We start from the raw sequence: 27,333 nt of genomic DNA on the forward strand, positions 1-27,333 counted from the left end.
GAGATTCTGCATTTATCACCTCTCAGGTGATGCTGCTGCTGGTTCATGGACCAGACTTTGAGAAACAAGACCTTAATGACATATGTGTAAAGTGTTAGTCACTCAGTTGTGTCCGATTCTTTGCGACCCCAAGGACAATAGCCCTCTGTCTATGGAATTCTCTGGACAAGAATACTGGAGTGGGTTGCCATTTCCTTCTCCAGGGGATCTTCCTGACCCAGGGATCGAACCTGGGTCTCCTGCATTGCAGGCAGACGCCTTACCCTCTGAGCCACCAGGGAGCTACCGTTTGAACTACGTAAGTTGAGATTTGGAATGGTCATTTATTAGTTTTCCGTGTCATGGATGTCTCACATTTTCATACGTTCTAACTGCCCCCAGCAAACACATTGCTTCTTTTCATTTCCTACCATAGTGCACAGTATTTTCAAGGATCACATAGCTAGTGTGAAAAGTAGAAAATGGAGCTCATATTCTGGTAAATTAATTTACTAATTTACTAATTTGAGGTGTTCTCAAATTTGAGTAGGTAACTGTGATTCTGTGAAGCCTTAACAGTTCAGATAGGGCTTAATTTAAAACTTTTTTTAAAAAAGTGTTAACATTTTTGGCTTTGTGCATTAAATATTCCTGATTTCAAATTGAAAAGCAGAGTATTTCTTCCATTGTGAAATAAAAACTAGTAGAGATTAAGTAAAACGTTCAAGTTGTAAAACACTTAAAAAAAAATAACAGCTTTACTAAGATAAAATTCACATACCATAGAGCTCACTCATTTAAAGTGTACAGTTCAGTGGTTTTTAGTATACTCATGGTTGTGTAATCATCACCACAGTTAATTTTAGAACATTTCATCACCCCCGAAAGAAACCCATAACCATTAGCATTCACTCCCCATTTCCTCTCAACTTTCTCAACCTTAGGCGACTGCTAGTCTGCTTTCTATTTTGTGGATTTGCTGATTCTGGACATTCTGTATAAATGTAGTATGTAGTATGTATACTTTGTGTCTGGCTTCTTTCACTTAGTATAATGTGTTCGAAATTTATCCACGGGCCGTGCCAGTACTTTTTCTTTTATTGCTGGATAATATACCATTGTATGGATATGCTACATTTTCTTTACATTCATCACTTGATGGACGTTAGGGTTATTTCCACTTTTTGGCTATTATGGTTGCTGCTGCTGTGAACATTCATGGACATATTTCTGTGTGGACATATGTTTCTGTCTGGTTTTATAGACCTAAGAGTTGATTTCCTGGGTTGCATGGTAATTCTGTGCTTGGTCTTTGAGAAACTGCCAGACTGTTTTCCAAAGTGGCTACACCATTTTCCATTTTCACCAGCAAGGTATGAGGTTCCAGTTTCTCCACCTCCTCAATTGTTTTATCTTTTTGATTATAGCTGTCCTAGTGGGTGGGAAGTGGAGTGGAAGGGTTTTTAAAGTTAGTGTGTGGCAGTGTTTGAGTCTAAACTGTGGAGTCAAATGGAGTTGATTCACATCCTGCTTGCCTCCGTATGAGTCACGTGATCACAATCAAGTCTAAACCTCTTAAGACCTGGCTGCTTCATCTGTGAATGGGGAAATACTAGTTCTTGGGTAGGCAGTGGTGACAGTCAACAGCAGGTGTGTGTTCCTGAGCCTCCGTTTCCATATCTGCAAAGTAGCAATGATAATAATAGTTCTCAGGTCTGTGAAATAGAAATGATAACTCATAGAATCAAATGGAATAGTCTTTGTGCAGTGCTGATCTAGTATTGTGCCTGCGTATTATGAGCATTCAGTAAATGGTTGTTATTATGATTATTTCTGTCTTTCTCATTGTTCACTTTTTATATCTTTAATAGTAGCCATCTCCCAGAATCCCTGGTCCCCCATCTCAGGCTGACCTGGATGTGTCTTCATCTCTCGCACCCAGAATAGCAAATAAAAACGAATCTGGTGGACAATTAACAGTGAATATCTTTTAAAAGAATTGTTAACTCACTGAATCCTAGTGGGCGCACCGCGGGCTAGGTGTTATTTTCCTTATCTCACAGATTCAGTTTAGCTCAGCCAGGAGTGGACACTTTAACTTGGTTCTGTGTGTCGGGCACTTGGGGTACCTTCCTGAACAGCAGAAAACACTCCTAGAGCTAATATAGTCTGAACAGACGTTAATAGGATAACTGCATAGCGACTGTAGGGCTCTTTAAAGTGGACTCTAAATCAAATACCTGCTTGCTCTGTAAAAGAAAGAGGGGGAAGATTTGGACCCAAAGGAGCATATAGGGAAATGGCCATGTGAAAACAGAGCTCACGATTTTGAGCTGTGCTCTCACAAATCAGGGACCAGGTGGGGTCGTTAGAAGAGGTCACATTAATAGATGCAATCCCTCCTGGATCCTTGGAGGGAGTGTGGCCCTGCTGACACCTTGCCTCCGGACGTCCAGCCTCCTGCCCTGGGTGTAAGCCTCCCAGTCTGGGGCCTTGGTTATGGGGCAGCCCCAGGAGACTGACAGAGGCCATATACCGATTCTGAAGGGCATGCCCGGGGGGGCAGAGCTCTGGGAGGCAGGCAGACAGGTCTTGGGAACTGAGGAATTAGGATCTGTCAAGAGGCGGCAGTGGCGGGCGAACTCCCTTCACTTGGTCTGGGATCCCAAAAAGCCTTTTCCCAAGGAGTGAGGAGGGCGATGACACCCAGTCCTCCAGTTATTTTCATAAGCCGTCTGTAAATCCACTGTTCTGTGTTCAGTGAAGAACAGATACACGGGAGGTAAGGCCACATGAATTAAAACCAACAGAAACAGCAGACTATAAAGACAGATTAACAGGGGCTCTAGACATCACAGAGTTTAAAATAACTGTGCTTACTATGTTTAAGGAGATAAAGGCCAGATTGAGAATTTTGGCAGAGAACTGGAAGCTAAGAAGGAACCAAATGAAAATTCTAAAACTGGAAAATGTAACAATTGGAGTTAAATTCTCAAAGGAAGGGTAGAATAGACATGGCTGAAGGAGGAATTTAGTGGCCCAGAAGACGGCTCAAAAGAAAATTTCTACCCACTAGAAATCTGGAGACATTAAAAAAAAATGGAGAAATTAGCAGATAGGGCAGGAGTCAGGGATAACAGTGAAAAGGTCTTTTATGAGAATATGGGGAGAAACAACACTTGTAAAGATAATGCCTGAGAACTTCCTGAAACTATTAAAAGACACCACCCACAGATTCACTAGCCCTGTGAACACAAAGAAAACCACACCTATCACTTCACAATAAAACTGCTGAAAACCACAGATGAAGAGGCTTGAAAGCAACTGGAGACAGATTATCCTCAGAAGAGCAGCAGTTAGGCTGACAGCTGTATTCTTAACAGAAACCATGGAAGCGGGACTCGACTGAAGTGTAAGTGCTGAAAGAGACTTACTGCTAACCCGGATTCTTACTCAGTCAAAAGATCCTTCAGAAAGTAAGGCCGAAATAAAGACATCTTCAAATGAACAGAATCAGTTTTTTTGTGCGCAGACCTGTAATGAAGGAAACGTCAAGTGGTGGTTTTGTTTGTGTGTGGCCAAAGGAAGACGGTTCTTGGTAAAAGGTTAGTGTTTCAGCAAGGAATGAAGAGCTACAAAAAGGGCACCTGTGTGGGAAACACAGTGATCACCTGTTAAAATTAATAGTATCTTTGGGTTTAAAATATATGTAGAATTAGAATACATAGCAGTGGCATGCAAGTCAGAAAGGAGGTACATGGAATAAAACTGTTTAAAATTTTCCTTGCATTTTCAGGAAAAAGAAAAAAGCCAATTAATATTAGACAAGTCAGGAATACATATTGTAATCTGTGCAGCAGTCACTAAATTGTGAAGGGTGTTGTGCTATCTAAGCATAAAGGCAAGAAAAATTGAATAAAAGAAATTCTAAATCTGAAAGAAGGCAGGAAAGGAGACAAAAGGGAGAGGGAGGGATTGGGAATTTGGGGTTTGCAGATGCAACGTACTATGGATAAACATCAAGGTCCTGTTGTATAGCACAGGGATATGCCATGATAAACCATAACAAAAGAGAATATTTATATGTATAACAGAATCACTTTGCTGTATAGCAGAAATTAACACAACACTGAAAATCAACTATAATTCAATAATTTTTTTTTAAAGAGGGGGAGAAAAGGGAACATTAAATAAGTGGAACAAAGAGAAAGCAAACAGTAAATGGATAGGCTTAAAACCCAGTATATCAGTAATCATGTTAAATGTAAGTGAACTTGATTGCCTCAGTTAAAAGTCAGATTGTCAGGTAGAAAAAAGAGCAGACTAGGTTATTTAGAAGAAACATTTAATACAAAAGGATATAAAAAGATTGAGAGTCAAGAGATGGGGAAAAAAATCCTGTGCACACACCAACCAGAAGAAACACTACAGTGTGTTAGTGTCAGAGTCTTTGAAGGAAGGATTTATTATTAGAGATAAAGATGTAGTACTGATAGAAGATAAAAGGTTTATTTCAGATATGATAATTTAAAATCTGTATATCGCTAGTGTAATTTAAAAATTTTTTAGAAGAAAAATTAATACTGTGTTACGGAAGTAAAACAAATCTGTGATCATAGTGGGTTTTCTTTTTTTTTAATTCAGCTGTGTCACATCTTGGCTGTGGCACGTGGGATCTTCCGTTGTGGCCCCTGGACTCCCTGGTTGTGGCACGTGTGAGCTTAGTTCTTGGGTCAGGGATCAAACCTGAGTCTTCTGCTCTGCAAGGCAGACTCTTAACCACTGGGCCACCAGGGAAGTCCCCGTAGTGGAATATCTTAAACCGACCTGTTTCAGATGGTTATGGTAAGCAGAGAGAAATTTGTAAAAGTACAGAAAAATTGAGCAACCGAGTACTAAACTTGACTTAAGGGACGTATAGAGAACACTACTGAACAATTAATTGCAGAATCGAAATTCTTTTAAAAAACCCAAGACATATTGGTCAGAGTTCACTGTGTTCTAGCCAGAAGGCAGTTCTCAACAACTTTTCAAAGGACTGAAATTATACAGACTGTGGTGTTCTCTAACAACAGTGGAATTAAGCTAGAAATCAATAAAATGAAAACCCCCGTGTATCTGGAAATTTAGAAATTTGTTTCTAAATAACATTATGAGTCAAAGCTAGAAAATATCTTTAGTTGAATGATTGCAAAAACATATCAGTGTAACTAATGGGATACAGCTGAAGTCATGTTTGGAGCAAGGTTTATAGCTTTAAATGTACTTATGTTACCAGAGGAAGACTGTTGAAAATCCACAAGCCAGGCTGTGTATCAGGTGGTTAGAAGAGAAGTAGCAACATGTTAGACTCAAAAGGAAGGCAGTAATGAAGAGCAGAATCCAAGGAAATGAAAAGCATTCACCAGAAAAAGGATCAACAAAGGCAAAAATTGATTCTTTGGTAGGGGAAAAAAAAATGATGACATTGACGAACCCCAGCAGCATTAATCAAGGAAAAATAGAGAAGGCAAATAAGCAATGTTAGGAATGAAAAAGGGACATCACCGAAAATCTTACAGATATTAAAAAGAGTAGGCAGGTATTATAAACAACTTTATACAAGTAAATTTGAAAATTTACTTGTATGGCTTCCCGCCATCTTTGGCCTGGCTTGTTCTAATCAGTTCTGGTGGGCCCTTGTTTTTTTCTTTTCTGGCGGTTTCCTGTAAGGCAGGGATAAACGCTTCTCAGCTGTGTTCCCTCAAGGCAAGGGCAGGATTAGAGCCCGAGGCTAATACCTATGGTAGCAAATGCAGGAAAAACATCTTGATAAAAACTCAACATTCATTTCTACTCAAATTGGAAAGGGGAGAGATCAGCAAGCTTTCCCTAAAGGGCCGCATAGAAAGTATTTAAGGCTTTGTGGCCATAGACCCTTTCTGTGGTGGCTATTCAGCTCTGCATTGTAGAGTAAAAGCAGCTAGAGGTGACATGGGCATGGCTGTGTTCTTTACAAAAATAGGTGCTGGGCTGGATTTGCTCGTGGGCAACCTTGGAACCCCTGGATTGGGGAAGATTCAGAATTTATTTATTTACACCTGAATTTATGCTGATAAGGTGACTCAGGGTTGGGGATGGTCCTTAGAAAGACCAGATAAGTTAGATGTCAGACCTTTCAGTCTTCCAACTTCCCAAGACCAAGGGGGACTGGAGATTTTGAGTTATAAAAACTCGTTTTAACAAGAAGATTTGGGGAGATTCTGGGTTGGCAAAAGCATTAATATGCCGGGAGGGTGTACACCCAGAGAAGGCATGGATGCGCCCCCTTCCCACTTCCTAATACCTTGCCTTGTATGTATCTTCCATATGGTGTCTCTTCCAGGTGTTAGGAAGGATCTTGGGAAGGGAATGCTCATGTACTATTGGTGGGAATATTAAGTTGGTAGCACCACTTTAGAACATAGTTTAGCAGTATCTTTTAAAGTTGACTTTAAAAATTAGGCTTCCCTCATAGCTCAGTTGGTAAAGAATCCGCCTGCATTGCAGGAGATCCTGGTTCAATTCCTGGATCAGGAAGATGTGCTGGAGAATGGATAGGCTACCCTCTCCAGTATTCTTGGGCTTCTCTTGGGCTTCAACAGGTAAAGAATCTGCCTACAATGTGGGAGACCTGGGTTCGATCCCTGGGTTGGGAAGATCCCCTGGAGAAGGGAAAGGCTACCACTCCAGTATTCTGGCCTGGAGAATTCCATGGACTGTATAGCCCATGGGGTCGCAAAGAGTGGGACACAACTTTCACTTCACTCACTTTCAAAGTTGAAGACATGCATACCCTATATTTCAGCAGTTCTTCTTCTGGATATATATCTAATAGCTTATGTAAGCATTTGTACTCCAAGAGGCATGTGCAAGAATATTCCTAGTGTATCATTTATACTGGTTTCCATAGTGGCCCAGGTGGTAAGGACTCTGCCTGCAATGCAGGAGACCTAGGTTCCATCCCTGGGTCAGGAAGATGCCCTGGAGAAGGGAATGGCAACCCACTCCAGCATTCATGCCTGGAGAATTCCATGGACAGAGGAGTTTGGCGGGCTGCAGTCCATGGGGTCGCAGAGTCAGACACGACTGAAGTGACTTAGCACACAGCACTCACTCACATTATTTTTGCCAGCTCAAAAGTGGAAGCCACCCAAGTGGTTGTCAGCAGTAGAACTGTTAAATGATAGTGTGTTCTTCCCAGACAGTGCTGTCCATCAATGAAAATGAACTGCTGCTACCTGCTGATTAAGGATTAATCACAGCATTGATATTGCCTGGCCAAAAAAGCCAGACATCAAGTAGTACATTCTGTATGATTGCACTTACACTTGGTTCAGAACAGATAGGATAGAAAGGTGTTTAGGCTGCCTGTTTAGCTGCTTCCCAGAGAAGTCTGGGCAGGGGTGGGGTGGGAAGAGATGGGTGGTGACTGCATGGTCCTTGAGAGAAGAGAGCGTCCCAAGCACCAACAGTGCTGTTTTTTGACTTAGGTGGTGGTTAGTTGGGTTCTCAGTTTGTGATAATTTGTACATTTTTGGATTTTATTTGTGCTACTTTGTAATGAAAAATTTTTTTTCTTTTTTTTTTTTTCATTTATTTTTATTAGTTGGAGGCTAATTACAGTATTGTAGTGGTTTTTGTCATACATTGACATGAATCAGCCATGGATTGAAAAATATTTTTAATAATTTTTTTTTTTTGGGGGGCAGTGCTACATGTGGAATCTTAGTTCCCTGACCAGGGATTGACTCTCGCCCCATTCATTGGAAGTGCAGAGTCTTAACCACTGGACCCCTAGGGAAGTCCCCAAATTATTTTTAAATTGAAGTATAGTTGATCTACAATATTACATTAGTTTCCACTGTATGACATGGTGATTCAGTGTTTTTGTAGATTTTACTCCATTTAACAGTTTCCCGGATGGCTCAGTTGGTAAAGAATGCGCCTGCAATGCGGGAGACCTGGGTTCGATCCCTGGGTTGGGAAGATCCCCTGGAGAAGGGAAAGGCAACCCACTCCAGTATTCTGGCCTGGAGAATTCTGTCTGGCCTAGAGAATTCCATGGTCACAAAGAGTTGGACAAGACTGAGCGACTTTCACATACTCTATTTAAAGTTATTATGGAATGTTGACTATATTCTCTGTGCTGTACTGAAAAAGATTTAAAAAAAAATGATAAAGAATGAGGAGGAGGCAGTTGGCCAGAGAGGTATGCAGAGGCCGTGTAGCCAGAAGGAGCTTGGGGAAATCAAGAGGCTGATAGAAAGCTGGTGTGGGTAGCATTAGCAAGGGTCGCAGAGCCCTTGATCGTGCTGTGGGGTTGGGAGCTGGGTAGGAGGCCACACGGGGAGCTCTGGAATACTGGGACACTGTTGCTGTGAGATCTTGGGAAGGAGTGAGGCGTCTGACCCCGGTTGGAAAGATGGCTCTGGCTGTGTTGCGGCCACCTCCGTGGACGCAGCTGACCCTTGTGGTACGAGATGATGGTCGCCTGGGCCAGGAACGGGGTAGTGGTGATGAGAGAACTGGCTGGCTCTGACAGGGAGAACTCGGTGATGGCCTGGTGGGCTCTGGGGAGGAGGAGGAAGCTTGTGGTGCGCGTGGCTGGAGAATGGCGCTCTGTGTCTCTGATGAGGAGCTGTGGTTGAGGACCAGTGAGGACCAGCTCTGGGGACTCGGCCGCCGCTGAGCCCTGCTGGGGTGGCATCCGGGATCCCGTGATTCTCCTCTGTGCCAGTTTCACAGATGCGGACACAGAGCAGCTCGGTGGGTGTGCCGTGAAGCTGCTTGGGTCCCCTAGGTTCCGGATCGCGCCTCTTCCTGCTGAGTTCCCTCCAGCCCTCCAGCAGTTGTGCGGGAAGGAAGCCTGAGAGGAGAACGGTGGGTAGAGGAAGGGGGCCCAGTGGGTCTGGGGGTGAGTGGAGGAGGAGGGCCCGCCGGAGACGGAAGGGGGAGAGCTGGGGGTGAGCCGGGCAGGGGGGCGAGGAGGAAAGTCAGTCAGTGCTTTCAGCACCCGGAGGGCCACCAGCACCAGCTTTATGTCACTCTGGTAATTTCCTTCTGAACTGTTTTTCTGGATACATCTAATTTACTTGAAATGAAACTATATGTAAATGTTTACTTAATGTTATGAGCATTTACCCATGCTGTTAAAATCTCTTTTTTCTTATCCTGTGTAATGGTTGTACCCTGTATTCTGTGAAGAATAACTTTGTAAAGAAAGCTCTTCAATTTTTTAATTGGGAAAAATTAAAAAGAATAGCAGGACAGCATATACTTAATGTACTTAGTATCAAGATTCAGTAATTTGTAACACTGCCAAATATGCTTTTATCTGTATGTATTAAATATAAATAAATGATTTACTAAACCATTTGTAGGCATCCTGACAGTGCATCCCTAAATAGCTCAGTGTGTATCTTTTAAAAATGACATTTCATTTCCCATGTGGTCCATTATTACACCTCGGTTCAGTTCAGTCAGTTCAGTTGCTCAGTTGTGTCCGACTCTTTACGACCCGTGGACTGCAGCACGCGAGGCCTCCCTGTCCATCACCATCTCCTGGAGTTTACTCAAGCTCATGTCCATCGAGTCAGTGATGCCATCCAACCATCTCATCCTCTGTCATCCCCTTCTCCTCCTGCCCCCAATCTTTCCCAGCATCAGGGTCTTTTCAGATGAGTCAACTCTTTGCATCAGGTGGCCAAAGTATTGGAGTTTCAGCTTCAGCATCAGTCCTTCCAAAACACCCAGGACTGATCTCCTTTAGGATGGACTAGTTGGATCTCCTTGCAGTCCAAGGGACTCTCAAGAGTCTTCTCCAACACCACAGTTCAAAAGCATCAGTTCTTCGGCGCTCAGCTTTCTTTAGACTCCAGCTCTCGCATCCATACATGACTGCTGGAAAAACCATAGCTTTGACTAAATGGGCATTTGTTGGCAAAGTAATGTCTCTGCTTTTTAATATGCTGTCTAGATTGGTCATAACTTTTCTTCCAAGAAGCAAGCATCTTTTAATTTCATGGCTGCAGTCACCATCTGTGGTGATTTTGGAGCCCCCAAAAATAAAGTCTGTCACTGATTATTACACCTAATCTCCTACTAATAAGGACTCCTAAAAATAAGGACATTTTCCTATATACCATTATTACACCTAAGACAGTAGTTGTAATTTTCTAATATCTGTATCTTTTTTAGATTTCCCCAGTTGAACCAAAAATGTCTTTTATAGCCTCGCTTTTGGGAACCAGGTGCCAATCAAAATCCATGCATTGCATTTGGTAGCTGTATCTCTTCATTCTCTCAATCTAGAGCAGCTGCCCTCAGCGGCCCCTTCCCTCCCCTCCCCTATACAACACTGAGCTTTGGAAGAGACAAGGGCAGTTGTCTCGTAAAGTTTGTTGCTGGATTTGCCTGATTGTTTCCTCATGGATTTTTTTGCGTCGCTCTTTTGTGCTCTGTATTTGCTGTAAGACTCAGTTTGAAGACTCAGTCATATTTTTGGGACAGATAACCTAGGTGTGGGATGCTCCGCGTCCTGACCGGCGGGTGGTCTCCTCTGCTGTGTTTTTGGTTTCTGTGGAAATGCTGGATCTGTCTACTGGAAATGTGAATTTCCTTCTTTGTGGTTAGGAGGTATCTGTGAGGTGATTCCTGGACAGTGCAAATAATCCTTTTATTCAAAAACTTTTTGCCAAATGATTTTCAGCATCTATGCATAATAACTTGCCTGGATCCATTTTATTAAGAGAGTTTGAAAGATGGACCTGCCGCCATCCTTCAGCTTTCTGTGGTCTCTTCCCCAGTTATCTGTTGGTTATTCTGTAAATTCTTCCTGCTTCAGCTAGGGAACAACTATACTTCTTCCTGCCAAAGCAGGGTAATTTCTAGATTCTCTCTGTTTAATGACTAATTTTCAAAATAAGGATTTGGTAGGATAGTCATCCCTAGTGGAGGCAATTGAGTTTTTTTTCCCTCTTTTCTCTCTCTCTCTGTATCTGCTGGGGGAGGGGGAGTTGCCCCCTCTGTGGATTCATGACTTTTTATTCAGTTTTATAATCAGTTATAGTCCCCATTTCCCCAGGAGAGCTCCTTCCAGCTGGCTCTTTGGTATCTGAGCGCTTGCTTGCTGTGTCAGGAGCTGTCTTTGGATCTTCAGGGTGGAGCCCAGAGGTGGGGTTGCAGGCAGAGGGGTCGGCCCCGTGCAATGCTGTTCTTCCGCCTGTGTCTGGGACGGGCATTCCCCAGTGACTTCAGCGCATCAGACCGGCAGCTCTTTGCTTTCCGTTTTGGGGCGGTATTAATAAATGAGGAGAGGAGCTTTGTCTTCTCTACCTCTGATGATTGCATCTCCACTTACTTGGTGTTCCTTCTGGGTGTTCTTACTATCTGTAGGAAAGAGGATCTGTCCCTTCACCACTCTGTCCATGCGGATTTCTCTGCACCGCACCCACAGCCTCCTGTGGGCATCTCAGTCTCGGTTCTGTCCTGTGCCCCCTCAGGACACAGAGTGCTTTTCTGCTGCATACGTTTCCCCTGTAGCCCCTTCCATGTGAAGTTTAATTCTGCTATGGTGTGATGATGTTTGCTCCCTGTCCTGATCATAGCCTGTATCTTAGCTTGTTATCTTTTAATTTCATCCTGTTCTCTTTGGTGCTCCCTGTTCTTTAAAAATTTTTTTTAATTTTTCAGTAGAGGCCGTGTCTTCTTGTAATCTTTTTACAGGAAGCGTGTATTTTCTAAAATGGTCCTCTGTTTTCTGTAATAATTCATTTCAGATTTGTGTATGTGCTGTATGGTATATCTTCAAACTCCTGCCTCCATTTTTTTTTTTTTTTTTTTGGTTTTGATGTAATGATGTTGACTGTCGTTTGCTGGTCTTCGGCTTGGAGCCGCTGTTAGCTGTGTGCTTGGCCCTGGGAGAAACGTGAGTTCCATTGAGACTGGCCCCAGGTCTGTGACATCCCCCCGCCCCCTCGGCCTGAGCGGGGACTTTCTGGCTCACCTGCCATCACCCTCATCAGGCTGGCTCTGCTCTTACGTGTCTGAAGGTGAAGGGCCTTGGGCTGAGCGGTTTTCCGGAGCCTGGCTCCCTGGCTCCACCGTGGCGAGGTGCACGTCGACCTCCAGGATAAACAGTCCTTTTGTTTGTCCTGGGGGCAAGATGGGAGAGGGTCCCTCTCTTTATCTTTCCTTCTTTTTAAAAAAATTTATTATTTGCAATGTATAATTCATTGGCGTTAAGTATATTAACAGTTCACTTTCAGTTCTAAGCCTTCCTTATCCCACATTGGGACCCCTTCCGCATTAAGAAGTCATCCCCGTTTTTCCTCAGCCTCTGGCATCCACTAACCTGCTTTCCATCTCTGTGTGTGTGCCTCCTCTGGATATTTCTTATAAATGGACTTGTAAAATATGTGTGTGACCTTTTGTGCTTGGCACCTTCCCCTCAGCATAATGTTTCAGGGCTCCCCCGTGTTGCATCTTGTGTGAGTACCTCATTCCTCTTCATGCCTGAGTAATATTCGTTGTTATCAAACGATATCCCATTTGTTTTATCTGTTCGTCTGTTGATGTCTATTTGAATTGTTGGCTATTGCGAGGAGAGCTGCTCTGAATGATTCTATTTGAATGTCTGTTGTTATTTCTTTCAGGTGTATACCTAGGGAGTGGAATTGCTGGCTAGTTCTGTGTTTATCTTATTTAGGAATCTCCAAACTTTTTCACAATGGCTGCAGCATTTTACATTACCAACAGCAGTGTTTGAGGGTTCCAGTTTTTCCACGCTTGTCTACACTTGTTATTTTCTGCCCTTCCTTCCTCTCTCTCTTAAAAAATTTGTTTTCAGTATGGCCATCCTGAAGGGTATGGAGTGGTGTCTCATAGTATTGACTTGCATTTCCTTAATCATTGATGATGTTGAGCATCTTTTCATGTACTTGTTGGCTGTTTGCATATCTTATTTGGAGAAATGTCTATTCCAGTCCTTTGCCCATTTAAAAATTGGGTTGTCTTTTTGTTGTTGAGTTGTAAGAATTCTTTATATATTTTGGATAATATATTCTTATCAGTTACATGATTTGCAAATATTTTCTCCCTTTCTGTGGATTGTCTTTTCACTCGTTATTTTCTGAATTTTTGTTGAAGTATAGTTGATTTATAATGTGCTGTTAGTTTCTGGTATACAGCAGAGTCATTCATATGTGTGTGTGTGTGTGTGTGTGTGTGTGTATTTATGCTGTGCTTAGCTGCTTAGTCATGTCCAACTCATTGCGACCCCGTGGACTGTAGACCATTAGGCTTCTCTGTCCATGGGAATTCTCCAGGCAGGAATATTGGAATGGGTTGCCACGCCCTCCTCCAGGGATCTTCGCACCCAGGGATCGAACCAACTCAGCCACATTGCAGACGGATTCTTTGCCCAAGAATACTGGAGTTATATATGTGTGTATGTATACACATACTTTTGCAGATTCTTTTCCATTATAGGTTATTACAAGCTATTGAATATAGCTCCTTGTGCTATGCAGTAGGCCCTTGTTTATATTATATGTAGTCGTGTGTATTTGTGAATCCCAAGATCCTGATTTATTCCTCTCCCCTTTCCCTTTGAGTCTGTTTTCTATGTCTGTGAGTCTGTTTCTGTTTTGTAAATAAGTTCATTTGTATCATTTTTTTTAGATTCCACATACAAGTGATATTGTGTGATATTGATCTTTCTTTCTGATTTACTTCACTTAGTATGATAATCTCTAGATCCACCCCTGTTGCTGCAAATGACGTTATTTCATTCCTTTTTATGGCTGAGTAACATTCCATTGTGTGTGTGTCTGTGTGTGTCACACACACACAGACACACATACATCTTTGTCCATTCATCTGTTGATTGACTCTTGGGTTGCTTTCATGTCTTGGCTATTGTAAATAATGCTGCTGTGAACATTGGGGTGCATTTATCTTTTTGAATTATAGTTTCCTCTGGTTATATGCAGGAGTGGGATTGCTGGATCATATGGTAACTCTGTTTTCAGTCTTTTAGGGAACTACCATACTGTGCTCCACAGTGGCTGTACCAATTTGCATTCCCACCAACAATGTAGGAGGATTCCCTTTTCTCCACACCCTCTCCAGCGTTATTGACTTGTTGATGATGGCCATTCTGATTGGGATGTGATGGTACTTCATTTTAGCTTTGTTTGCATTTCTTTAATATAACGATGTTTTATTTTATTTTTTTCCTTGACCATACTACATCACTTGTGGGATCTTAGTTCCCTGACCAGGAATTGAACCTTGGCTCTTGGCAGTGAAAACGTGGAGTCCTTTCTGATATTTCATTGTTAGTGTAAAGAAATGCAACAGATTTCTGTGTATTAATCATGTATCTTGCTGCCTGGCTAAATTCATTTATCAGTTCTAATAGGTTTGTGTGAACTCTTTTGGATTTTCTATATGTATTATCATGTCATCTGTAAATGATGACCGTTTTACCTCTTCTCCTTCCAATATAGACACTTTCTATTTCTTTTTCTTCTTTGATTGCTGTGTTCACTTCCATTGCTGTGTTCAGTATGAGTGGTAAGAGTGGGCATCCTTGTCTTGTTCCAGATTTTAGTGGGAAGACTTCAAGTTTTTCACCATTGAGTATTATGTTGGCAGTGGGTTTACTGTAAAGGGCTTTTTTTATGTTGACTTATGTTCCCTCTGTATCTGTTTTGGTGAGAGTTTTTGTTTTTTTTTTAATCCTAATGGATGTTGAAATTTATCAAATGCTTTTCTGCCCATTGAGATGATCATGTGGTTTTTGTCTTTCCCTTTGTTGGTGTTGGTAGAGTCACATTGATTGACGTGTGTATATTGAACCATCTTTGTGAACCTGAGATGAATCCAACTTGATCATGATGTAGGATCCTTTTTATGTGTTGTTGGATTCAGTTGCTACTATTTTATTTAGAATTTTGTCTTTTCATTCTTGATGGTGTCCTTTTATGCATAAAAGTTTAATTTTGATGAAGTCTAGTTTATTTTTTCTTATTTTACTGGTACTTCTGGTATCATATTTAAGAAACCATTGCCAAATCCGAGGTAAAGAAGATTTATATTCAAGTTTTCTTCTGTAAGTTTTCTAGTTTTAGCTCTTATGTTTAGTCTTTGATCCATTTTGAGTTAATTTTTGCATGAGGTGTGAGGTAGGGGTCCACCTTCATTCTTTTGCCTGTGAGTATCCAATTGTCCTAGCACCACTGGTTGAAGAGGGCTTCTTTTTTTTCAACTGGATTCTGCTTCTCAAGCTCTATACCTTGTAATCCTTAAAACCAGCTAGTGCACTTTAGCAGATTGGTTGGTTATCTTGACCATTTTGGACTGGTCTCAGTCATAATTGTTTTCTTTTTTTTTAAGAAATTTTAAATGTATCTTTAATTTTCAAAATTTCGGCTGCACTTCATCTTTGTTGCAGCATATGAGCTTTTCCTGTTGCAGAGCTCTAGAACGCATGGGCTCAGTAGTCACCTAGAGTGTGGGCTCAGTAGTCACCTAGAGCGTGGGCTCAGTAGTCACCTAGTGCGTGGTTTCAGTAGTCACCTAGAGCGTGGGCTCAGTAGTCACCTAGTGTGTGGGCTCAGTAGTCACCTAGTGCGTGGGCTTCAGTAGTCACCTAGTGCGTGGGCTCAGTAGTTACCGTGTGTGAGCTCAATAGTCACCTAGTGCGTGGGCTCAGTAGTCACCTAGTGCATGGGCTCAGTAGTCACCTAGTGCATTGGCCCAGTAGTTACCTAGTGCGTGGGCTCAGTAGTTACTGTGCATGGGCTCAGTAGTCACCTAGTGCGTGGGCTTCAGTAGTCACCTCGTGCGTGGGCTCAGTAGTTACTGTTCATTGGCTCAGTAGTCACCTAGTAAGTTGGCTCAGTAGTTAACCTAGTGTGTGGGTCTCAATAGTCACCTAGTGTGTGGGTTCAGTAGTCACCTAGTGCGTTGGCCCAGAAGTTACCTAGTGCGTGGGCTCAGTAGTTACTGTGCATGGGCTCAGTAGTCACCTCATGCGTGGGCTCAGTAGTTACTGTTCATTGGCTCAGTAGTCACCTAGTGAGTTGGCTCAGTAGTTAACCTAGTGCGTGGGTCTCAATAGTCACCTAGTGTGTGGGTTCAGTAGTCACCTAGTGTGTTGGCCCAATAGTCACCTAGTGCGTAGGCTCAGTAGTTACTGTGCATGGGCTCAGTAGTCACCTAGTGCGTGGGCTCAGTAGTTACTGTGCGTGGTCTCAGTAGTCACCTAGTGCGTGGGCTCAGTAGTTACTGTGCATGGGCTCACTAGTCACCTAGTGCGTGGGCTCAGTTGTTACCTAGTGCGTGGGCCCAGTAGTTACCTAGTGCATGGGCTCAGTAGTCACCTAGTGTGTGGGCTCAGTAGTCACCTCGTGCATGGGCTCAGTAGTCACCTCGTGCGTGGGCTCAGTAGTTACTGTGTGTTGGCTCAGTAGTCACCTAGTGAGTTGGCTCAGTAGTTAACCTAGTGCGTGGGTCTCAATAGTCACCTAGTGCGTGGGTTCAGTAGTCACCTAGTGCGTTGGCCCAGTAGTTACCTAGTGTGTTGGCCCAGTAGTCACCTAGTGCATGGGCTCAGTAGTCACCTAGTGCATGGGCTTAGTAGTCACCTAGTGTGTGGGCTCAGTAGTCACCTAGTGCGTGGGCTCAGTTGTTACCTAGTGTGTGGGCTCAGTAGTCACCTAGTGTGTGGGCTCAGTAGTCACCTAGTGCGTGGGCTCAGTTGTTACCTAGTGCGTGGGCCCAGTAGTTACCGTGCATGGGCTCCGTTGCTCCATGGCATGTGGGATCTTCGTCCCCAAACCAGGGATTGAACTCCATCCCCTGCATTGGAAGGTGGATTCTTAACCAGTGGACCACCAGGGAAGTCCCACAGTGATTCTTAATAGAATTATTGTTACGTATGATTATAATACATTTACATGGGAAATATCTGCATCTCAGAATTTTTACTGTCATGAAACTTCTTCTGCATTTCACAGTTGAGAGTGAATTTAGTTCCTTCTACAGTTTGGAAAACTTTGAAATAAATGCCTAATTGAATCCAATCCTATTTGATAGTTTCTGTGTTTTGAAGCTGAGTGAGAAGGAAGTCTGGGAAGTAGCTCTTTATCTCGCCTGTCTCTGTGGTGGCTCAGAGTTTTCATGTACTGTATGAGGACTGACGTTTGTCAGGACTGAGGTGTGAGTCTAGAAATATAATCGCCTGAGTGTTTTTTGTTTTTTAACAGTCTGCTAGTCATATGTTCTGTGTCTTTTTGTATTTAACCACTGTTGTGTATGAGCCGGGATCTTGCCATTTGTAGAAGCCCTGTGGCTGCTTTGCCCTCTGGCAGCACACATGGGCAGAGGCGATCTGGTGGCGTGTGAGAAACCCCAAGGAGCTGCATGCTCTCGCCCTGGTAATTCCACTGGTGGGACCCTGCCTCGAGGAACTAATCTTTAACGTGAGAAAAGCTTCACGGACAACACGTTTATCGCACCATTAAATACAAAGTGTTGCAGGCCCGGAGACATTTTCGGTTAAACTCAGGGAGTCAATGACATCAGCTGACACCTGTTTGGCGCTGGTCCTCCCTGCCTGGTGTCCGGGTGGTTTCTCCTTGCCTAGATGACTGCAGGGAGGTTGCCACGAGGGGGCTGAGGCGCCCAGCAGCGCCGGGAACTGGGAGAGTGAGGACCCCCCTTGGCCTCCTCACCCACTCGGGTGCTGGCGGAGAGTGGTCCTTTGGGCACTACTTGGCGACGCTGGGAGAGCAGAGAGCCTGTGCGTATAGACATTCAGCTCTGTGCAAAGTTGAGAGCTTCCAAACCCACGTCAGGGGTCACGCTGTCTGGTGCAGTCTGGATTATTTTTATTTCTTTTCTGCATTTTCTCGAGTGATCATTATTATTTTGTGCTAAAGAAAACAGAAAAGCATCACACATTCCCCTTTGATCGAAGGTTCCTTCCGCTGAGAGCGTCCGTCTTGCCATGGTGGCTGCTGTGTGCTGGGAGCGGGAGGTGGAGATGGGTCTGCTCAGTTGCTTCTCTGGCCTTTCTGGGACACAGCCGCACAGCTCTAAATGTTGGGCTGAAGCAGATTAAACCTAAGGAGCCAGATACGCCAAAGGGCATGATTTGTGAAGACATAGGATTTAAATTTCACAGAATCCCAATGTGTATGTTACATGGAACATTTTAGTTATGTTCGATTTAAAACTTTTAACTCCTCTGTTGAAAATAGAAAGCTTAACATAAGCAGAGAGTTGAAGGTCTTGGGATAAATAAGGTACAATTTAGCTTGATGTTGAGACTGACGTATGAAACATTGTCATTTTCTTAGATATGTTCATAATTATGTCAGTGTCCTTAAGCATCTGAGTAAATGAAGTCGAAGTAGGTTGTAGAGAAACAAAATGGAAAATAAAAGCAGATCAGGTTACAATGTGTTGTTTGGAAAAACAGATTATTAGTAAATAATTTGTATGGCATATAGCCCCACTTCTCTGTTTTATTTATACCCTGAAAGCACGCTGGAAGGATACTGTCTCAGGATGTTACTGGCAGGTGTCAGCAGTGGCTGGACTCGGAGTGCCCTCGAGTAAAGTAAAAGTAACTTTCAGTTGGCCCGTCAGCCTCGAGCTGGACTGTTTAATGCTGGACTTGACTTCCACCTGAGTTCTGAAAACAGGCCAGGGGGCAGTGGGTTGAGCACGTGCCCAGGGAAGAGGAAGGTAAGGATGGTTAGGGTGCTGTTCTAACGTCTGTGTAGCACTCTGCAGTGTCTGAGCTGTTTCCTCTGACGTCTTCTGCTCTGAGCAGCACCTTCTTGTGGGGGATCCGGCCCATCAGGAGACCGGGACGAGGGCTGTGGCTGCTTCTGACCCAGGCAGTAGCAGCTTCGGGCCTTGCGCTCCTGCCTCTGTTGTGCTTCCTTCACATCTGAGCTTCCAGGGCACCCTGTCTGTACCCCCGTAATGGAAATTTCCAAACGTACACAAGAGTAGGGAGAAGAGTTTAACTCATCACCAGTCCAAACATTTGTCAGCGTTGTCTCTTTCTTGTGTCATCTAGTCCCCCCACCCCCCAGCCCTACTTTTTTCTGAGTATTTAACACAAATTCTTAGGGTGCCTTTTACTTTGTAGGAGAAGCTCTCTACCAGCATGCAGCTTGCTTAAAGATCAAGGGTCCTGTCTTTTTCATCATCGTATTCCTAGCAGTGCTTTCACTAAGTGTTCAATAAATATTTATTGGAACGAGAAGTGCGGTTCATTCCACAGGTCCCTGGGGAGAGGGAGTTTCCTGTCTAGGCTCCCAGAGGCGGGCTGAGTCTTCGGTGCCTTCACTGAGCCCCCGTGTGTGTTGGAGGGTCGTGGAGGAGGTTGTGCCTTGAGACGTGTGTGTCTGCCCGTGTGTCCAGCCTGGAAGAGTGGGTTCTTTTCACCTGAAGTCAGGCAGACCTGGGTGTGAACACTGCCTCTGTCCCTCCTGTGTGGATAGAGGTCCTCTCGGGGCCTCGGTTTCTTCATCAGTGGAAGGGGGTAGTGACCCTTCACAGGGTGGTGAAGATTGAGGGAGCTGGTGACGAGCACTCAGCTCCTGGTGGGGAGCTGGCAACGGCATGGACCCCGGCGCTGGCCCTCCTTCTTGCCCGTTCTGTGGAGCGGGGATGTCCACACAGCTCCCCTAGGAGGTGGCCGTGCAGATGGAGTGGGACCGTCAGGGCGAGCCATGGACGTGGACTCCCCGAGGGGCCGCTGCCCTGCGGACGCTGCCCTTCTGGGCAAGTCCTTTTAGATGACGTGCCTTCCGGGAGGCCTGGCTTCCTCCCCAAGCTGGTCTACCCTGTCCTCTTCGCCCTTACGTAACCATTTTTATTATTTTATGAATTTGGTTTATTCTTCTATTGTTTCCATTTGAAAATTTAAAAATAACATATGCACATGTTTGCTTTTAAGTTTTATTTCTGTTTGCATGTGCGTGCACGCACACACACACACACACACACACACACACACACACCTTTTTGACACATAGGTAGCATACTCCATACTTGTTCTGAGCCTTCCTTCACTGACTGTAATCTGGAGATCATTCCATAGTTGTATAAAGACCACCCTCCCCCCTCTTCCAGTGGGGTAGTGTTCTGTTTCCTCAACGTGTCAGAGTTTGTTCAACCACTTGGATTACTTTCGGTCTTTTGCTATAAGATTTTGCAGCACATATCCTTGTGCTGTGAGGGTAGTGAGTGTCTGTGAGGGTAGGTTCCTTGGAGTGGGCTTGTTGGACCCCAGGGCAGGTGCATGTCTGATTTGCCGGGTTTTGCCGGATTCCCCTCCTCAGGGCTCATTTCATCCTGGAGTTGAACCAGCCTGTTTTCTTCACAGTCTCGCCCATAGAGTGTGTTGCCCTTTTTCAGTTTTCTTTTTGTCAGTCTGATGGTGAGAATAGTATTTTAGATGAGTTTTGTTTTTCTCTTGTTATGAGCTAGGTTGAACATCTTTTCTTGTGTCAAGGGCCATTCAATTTATTTATTTTTTTTTTGGGGAAGTGGCTGTTCATATTTTTTTTTTCCCCATTTTCCAGTCAGGTTGTTAGTTTTTTCTCAGTTTTAAAAGCCTTTTTAATAGATTAGGGATATTAGCTCTTTATGATATGTTGCAGAAAGTTTCCTCAGGATTCTCACTGCTGGGCACCGGGTGACTAAGGTGAATAAGAGCAGTAAGGCAGCCATAGCCTTGGGACTCTCTTGATCTGGTGCAGAAGACAGGCTCGTGATGGAGGGTCATAGACTTGCTAACAGATGTTTTTGGCCAGGCTGCCTAGGTTCTGGGTTTGAATTTCACGTCCTCTGTTTACTGGCCATGTGGCCTTGAGTGAGTTGCTTAATTTCTCTGACCTCGGTTTCCTAGTTTATAAAATATATGGGAAAATTACTACATCCCTCCAAAGTTGGTATGAGGATTAAAAGGTAAAAATGGCTTGCGTTATATGTATGTGGTAGATACAGTGGGCACTCACTCAGTAGGCGTTTAAAATAACCTGTTGACCTTTGGATATGTTGCCTGTGCTTTGTGAGCAGATTATTTTCTGATTGTTTCCTGTTTATTATAGTATTTCTAAAACCTAGAAGAAGGTTCGAGATTAGAGTGAGGAGGCCTGACATTTCTTCTGTGGTCTGTCGTGGGCTGTTGAACCTTGGACAGATTACTCGGTCCCTAAGTGACCTGGTGTCTTATGTGTCACTCAGCATATTAGTGTCTGTCTCATAGACCTTAAGTGTTTGTTCTATTAAGAAGGCAAATAGATATAAAAATGCTCATGAAAATTTTAAGTGATGTGCAAATTTAAAGTAACACATTTTACTAGCTTCTTTCCATGGAACATTTTATTTTATTTTTATTTATGTTTTTGGCCGGACCGCGCGGCTTGTGAAATCTCAGTTGCCCTGGCAGTGAGAATGCACGCAAAGTTCTAACTGCTGGATGGACAGGGAAGTCCCCCAAACTTTTTTTTTTTAAGGAAGTCATTTAAAATTTAAAAAAACTTTTTTGGCTGCGCTGGGTCTTTGCTGCTGCGCATGGGCTTTCTCTAGTTGTGCTGAATGAGGGCTCCTCATCGTTGTTGTGGTGGCTTCTCTTGTCTTGGAGCACAGACTCCAGGCCTGCGGGCATCAGTGGCTGTAGCACGCGGGCTCAGGAGTTGTGGCTTCATCGCTCTGTGGCATGTGGAATCCAGACCAGAGGTCAAACCCGTGTCTCCTGTGCTGGCAGAAGGATTCCTGTCCACTGCACCACCAGTGAAGTCCCCAGAGACATTTTAATAGTTCTTCTGCATATTAACTTTTTATGCTAGTATACCCACTTTTTTCTTTTTTTGGACTTTGAATTTTGGACGGTGTTGCCTAACATAGGTTTGTGTAATTTTTTTTTTTTTTTTTTGGAAGGATGAAGAAGGTTGAAGGACAGATAGATGGCTGAAGTGAACATGTGGCTAGTGGCTAGTTTTTCAGTCCTTTCTTCTTTTATTTTATCCTCCTCGCCCCTTCTTTCCTTGCCTGCTTGCAGCCCTCTGCCTCAGTCTGGCTGGTCAGGAAACTGCAAAAATTCTCGCACTGACAACACAACGGCAGCGTCAGCAAAGCTCTGCCCGAGGTCTCACTTCATCCTTTTATTAGCCTGGTTTGTCCCGTTCTCTTTGCACGCCACGTAAATGTAAGCCGTGATGCGAGTTGGAGACACGTGTGTGACCCCCCGCCACAGTAGGGCACTTGGCTGCCCCTTCCTGGGGTCTCTTCTCTCCAGCCTCCTGCGGTTCAGCATCTTTTAGTCATCATTCGACTTACCATCACCACGGTTCACGCTTTCTGTCGCTTTTCCGTTTGGTAGCCTCTCTTTGCTCTCCTTTTGCAGGGCTGCTTAGAATAGAATATTCTGGACATCCTCTCTGGCTGTGTACTTCATGTATCTTCTCCCCGATGTGGTTTCTGTCTTCTGTTTCTTTGTAAGGTGTCTGATGACCAGAGGCTCTCGGTGGGAATGAAACTGGTTTTAGAGACCTTATGCTTTATGTTTAGTATTTAAAAATCCTATTTGAGAAATTTTTTTCCAATCCTAAGGTCCTAGAGAATTGATCCTGTGTTGTCTACTGAAGCTTTTCAAGTTTCACCTTCTGCACCGACTGTGCTGACTTCTGTGTGGTATGTGAGGTGTGGGCCTGTGGCATCCTTCCCCTTAGGTGATGACCTGTGCCGGTCCACTGACCAGTGTCTCCCCCCTGCCCCCCGCCACCTGTGGTCACCTGTCATGCCTTCAACCCTGTGAGCATCTGAGCTTTGACCCCCAAGTTCTCCTTCTGGTTCTTGTTCTAAGGAGTAGCTCAGGACATGTGCAGATACTCCACTTGCGGCAGTAGTCTTTGAAGCCTTGTTGTTGGTGCCGAGCAGGAAGCATTCTAAATGTTCGAGCCGTGGGAGTGTGTTGAATGATTTATGCTCATCACTACAGTGAAAAATTCTGTAGCAGACAGAGATGCATTTACTAATATGGAAGGCTATTGATAACACATGATGACAGAAAGAATAGGAAACTGAAGCACGGTATGTACAGTATGATTCCACATTCATAAAAAGTTAAGAAATACGTAAATTAAAAAAAAACCAGACCAGCCTGCCATCTTTGCTTCCTCCCGTCTGGGTGGCCTTCACTGCACTTTGGTCTGGCGTCCCCCCGGTCGGGTCCCGCGCCTGCCCCGGCGGGTCCTCGGTGACTCCGGTGGCCGCCGCCTCGGGCTCCTCCTGGCCCCTGCACCCCCTCAGCTGGCATCCCCGGGTGCCGTCTCTCCTCTGCTCCTTGGCTTCGTGCCACTTCCTCCTTGTCCTCCTTTCTGGACCCCCAGCTCCTCCCTGCACCCGAAGTCGGTGTCCTGGGCTTCTCAGTGCCCTGGGCCTCTTCTCCTTCCCCTCCGTTCTCGAAAGGGATGCCATCGAGGTGTCTCCCGCTGAACCTTCTCACGCACCCCAGTCGCACGGTCTGCTGCCGGCCCTCCACAGCTCCCCTGGCCTCCCCGGGCCTCGGAGTTGCCGTGTCCAAGATGAAAGCCCACAGCCTCCTTCAGGAGACCCTGGGGTCACCCCCATCGCCCCATCTGCGGTGCGTCCTCTGAGCACTCTCACGCCCGTGACCGTGACTCCTTCCTCCCAGACGCGCCTCATGGCCGGCTGCCATCCTGTAAGAGTGTCTGGAGGAGTCTGCCTGCCTCCTGGTTTCACTCTTACTGCCTGCCCTCCACATGGTGGCCAAGATTGTCCTTCTAAACTGTGCAGCCTGAGAAACCACCCCCCTGATCCGGGGCCCCTGTGACCGACAGGTGTGTCTTCAGGGAGCTGGTGGGCCCCTGGTCACCTCACCAGCCCTCGCGGGCTCTGTTTGCAGCCCTCTGCAGGCTGTGAACCCCTCTGCCCTGCCCGCTCAGACGGGCTCTGGGCCGCCCTCCCTGGCGGGAAGTGCTCCCTCCCCGGCGCCCTATTATATGCTCTGTCCTCCCCCGGTCCCTGGAGCCGGCGGAGCGGTGGCCACTGCTTGTCTGGGGAGGGTGTGGGGGAGGCGAGGGAAGGCGTTCCCACTGCCTTTGCAGAGGGGTCGACTCCCCGGGACTGGGGGCACCGAGCCTGCAGGCAGGCCTGCCCTCGCTGTCTCCGCCTGCCGGTGGGTGCATTTGGAGGGCATTTCCAGAGCTGCCTTATCTGCTGTTGGCTCTTGAGCAGGATGATGGCAGACTCGAGCCTTCCCTGTGGCAGGTGCCCGGGCTGTCTCGCCCGTGGGTTGGGCGCCTCTCTGGGGGCCAGTGGGTGGCTGTTCTGCCCCCCCACCTCCCCCCAGAGCCTAGCCAGGACTGGCGTCCTCCCTTTGGAGCCGGGCTCAGTGCTCCCTTCCGCTCGCCGCTCGGATCCTCAGTGCCTGTGTGTGTGCTGCAGCTCAGTCCTTCCTGTCCCTGGGGCTGAGGAAGATGCCCCGGCCCGCTCGAAGGACAGGGCTGGCCCTGTTGCCTGTGCAGAGAACTTGACAAAGCGATGCTAAGAGCCTGGCCTCTTGGGTCTGGGTTTGGACTCCTGGTCCTCCGCTCTGGTGGGTGTGCGGAGCCCTGCGAGCTGAGCCGTTTCCTGTGGGTGCCGCTTACTGGCTGCCAAATGCAAAGCACAGCTGATTAGTCAGGGGTATGCTTTTCTTGACCACTTTTATTTAGTTCATTGCTTTTGACTGAGTGTTAAAAATATTCTGCAGCATATCTATAGTCCTCACGAGCAGCAAATGTGAGAAGAAATGCAGTTTCTGAGAAAGCTTCAAAGAAATACTGGTCTTTATCTTTTCCCCAGCCCTTCCGCTGAAACCCACCAGAGTCTTTTTCTGAGCACTCTTGTTCTATAAATAGAACGACAGCTCTCCTTGGGTAGCCCGAGATCGCAGCTCTCATCCGCTCTCTGAAAGATGTGTGTGTGTGTGTGTGTTGGAGTGTATTTGTTTTAATTTTGCTTTTCTTTTATGTGTGGCATGTGTAGTGGGAGATGCAAGAAAAATACTCTAGCATTTATCCTTTAAAAAGAACTCCTTTTAACTTTTCTAGGTCTCGGCCTGTGATTTTGTTGTCTTTCAGAATTTTTTTCCTTTTTCTCTTTGCATTTGGGAAAGAGATGGAGGCGATTGCTTCCCCTGCAGAGGTAAGGAAGATGTTTGGGGGCGAGGAGAGGTGCCTGGGTCCGTGAGCAAGGTCTGTGGGGTCCCGAGCAGAGGCTTGCCTGGCGGGGGGGGGGCGGGCGGTGCAGTCATCGTGGGTCTGCACTGCCGGGCACAGACGCAGCGGCCTGTCTTTGAAGAGCATAGTGAAATAGCATCCACGTGTGCACTTGGGTCTGAAAAGAATCCTCGGATGCAACCTGGCAGTCCTCCTGTAGTGCAGGCTGGTTTCTACCTGGAGCTCCTCGTTCAGGAGGCTTTCTGTCCGCCATGGGCCGGCACGTGTCTCTCCTGCATCGTCGGGTCATGCTGTGTTCGTCTCCCCTTCTCAGTGACCTGGGAGAGCAATGGGTGACCTCCTCAGAGGTAACAGTGAGGGTTCCCGCCCCAGGATAAGTGCAGCCGTTCCTCACTAGCTTTCCCCCAGAGTTGATCCTCTTGGGCGTTGGAGAGGGTTGCTGTTTGTACTGCTGGGCCAGCCCGAGGGACCCGGCATGGGGTTGCAAGCCAGCCGTGTAGGCCCCCTGTCCCAGGAGCTCCAAGAGGACGTCCTGCGGTGGGAATCGGGAGGAGCAGCAGGACACGGGGGCGTGGGGCTCTCGGGTGGGCCTGTGCCCGGCCAGGCACTGTGGGGTGTGAGTGTGTGTGTGTGCGCGTGCGCGCGTGCCTGGGGTGGGAGCGCTGTCTCCAGCATTCACTTGTGGGGAGCAGCAGTGCCTCCCAGGTTCGACTCCCTCCCCCGTTAGGAGGTGGCTGACGGAGGGACAGACAGACAGCAGTGACCAGGTCTTGCCTCTGACGTGTTCGGGTGACGTGGTGTTTCTGTGTCTCGTTTCACCTTACGTCGTCCTCAGTGGCCACAGCTGCCCAGGTGCTTCGTACAGCCACTTAAAAGTGACCTAAAGTGCGGAGCCACACGGGGTTAGGTGATGAGATGAGAAGCTTCCCTGGACCGGTGTCCTTTCCTCGGGCAGCGTTTCTGCGCGTTCTTCCTCCGCCGCACAAGGAGGCGCCGGGCAGAGCGCTCACTGAGAGCCCGGCTCCGGCGTCAGGGCGCCTTGCTGCTTCGTTTTGGCTGTTGGCGGCCCCGAGTGGTCCAGCACGTCTGCTGACCAGGCAGGGTCCTGAGCACTTGGCTTGTAAGTGGTGCGGCCCCGGGCCCAGCGTCCAGGACGCAGCTCCGGGGAGGGCCTGCCCCGTCTGGGTGTGTGCGCCTAGCCAAGCAGACTGCCCCTCACCCCATGGTTCTCTCTGCGCTCCTGCCTCGGTGGCAGCCTGGTCAGATTCCGGGGTGGAGGGGTCTCAGTGACGTTGCTGGTGGCACCTCGCTGTCGCAGCCTGGGTAGACACACAGCCAGCCCACGAACAGGGCTGAGGGCCAAGGGGGGGCAGGCCTGGGCTGCGCCGAACCCCATAGCAACCTACATCTACAGTTTTGGCAGCCGGCTCCTGAGAAATGGCAGGAGGCCAGAGAGCACGGAGACCGGGCCAAGAACGCTGAGAACTACCCCGCGCTGAGGCTGGAGAACATGGCCTGGCCCCTGATGGTGGGCCTGCCTGCCCTCGCCCCCTTGCGCTGACCCCCACCCGGGGCACGCGCAGGCTCACCTGGGTCTCTGGCCTGTCTCCCCTGCCCTGCCGCTCAGGCAGGCCATCGCCCCCTGGAGGGTCGGGTCAGCCTCTCCCCACTGCCCACTCAGCCTGTCCGTAGGTCAGGGTTTGCGCAGAGGGTGAGAAATAGTTCTTCTGTTAGGCTGTCAGCCCGTTAGAGACACAGATGCTTTGGGCCGTCAGTGGACAAGCGCATGGCGCCGTGAAAACACAGGCTCACGAATCCCTTTCTGTGCTTCCAGACCGTCATCAAAGAGGGGATGCTGACCAAACAGAACAATTCATTCCAACGATCAAAACGAAGATACTTCAAGCTTCGGGGGCGGACGCTGTACTATGCAAAAACTGCCAAGGTGAGACTCAGTGGAGGACACTTGACAAGAGAAAACCCCCCGAGAAGCTGCAGGGAGAGCTGGGTTCCGGGTCCTCATCTGGGGAAGGACCTTCCATTCTAGAGCTGATAT

At 46.5% G+C, this 27,333-nt stretch overlaps 1 protein-coding gene across 4 annotated transcripts in view; it reads left to right on the forward strand.

The window, feature by feature from the left end:
• The window catches only part of DGKD (diacylglycerol kinase delta), a 104,734-nt gene that overhangs the window by 3,497 nt on the left and 73,904 nt on the right, over nt 1–27,333 (forward strand). For 3 of the 4 annotated variants that reach the window (XM_061122496.1, XM_061122490.1, XM_061122492.1), the window contains exon 2: nt 27,112–27,222. In XM_061122496.1, the coding sequence (XP_060978479.1) occupies nt 27,112–27,222 (111 nt within the window). Of the gene's footprint in view, nt 1–25,124; nt 25,243–27,111; nt 27,223–27,333 lie in introns of those variants that run through there. The other variant, XM_061122491.1, reaches the window with a different exon arrangement.

This window comes from Dama dama, chromosome 20 (assembly GCF_033118175.1).
Source record: "Dama dama isolate Ldn47 chromosome 20, ASM3311817v1, whole genome shotgun sequence".
Lineage (NCBI taxonomy): Eukaryota > Metazoa > Chordata > Mammalia > Artiodactyla > Cervidae > Dama > Dama dama.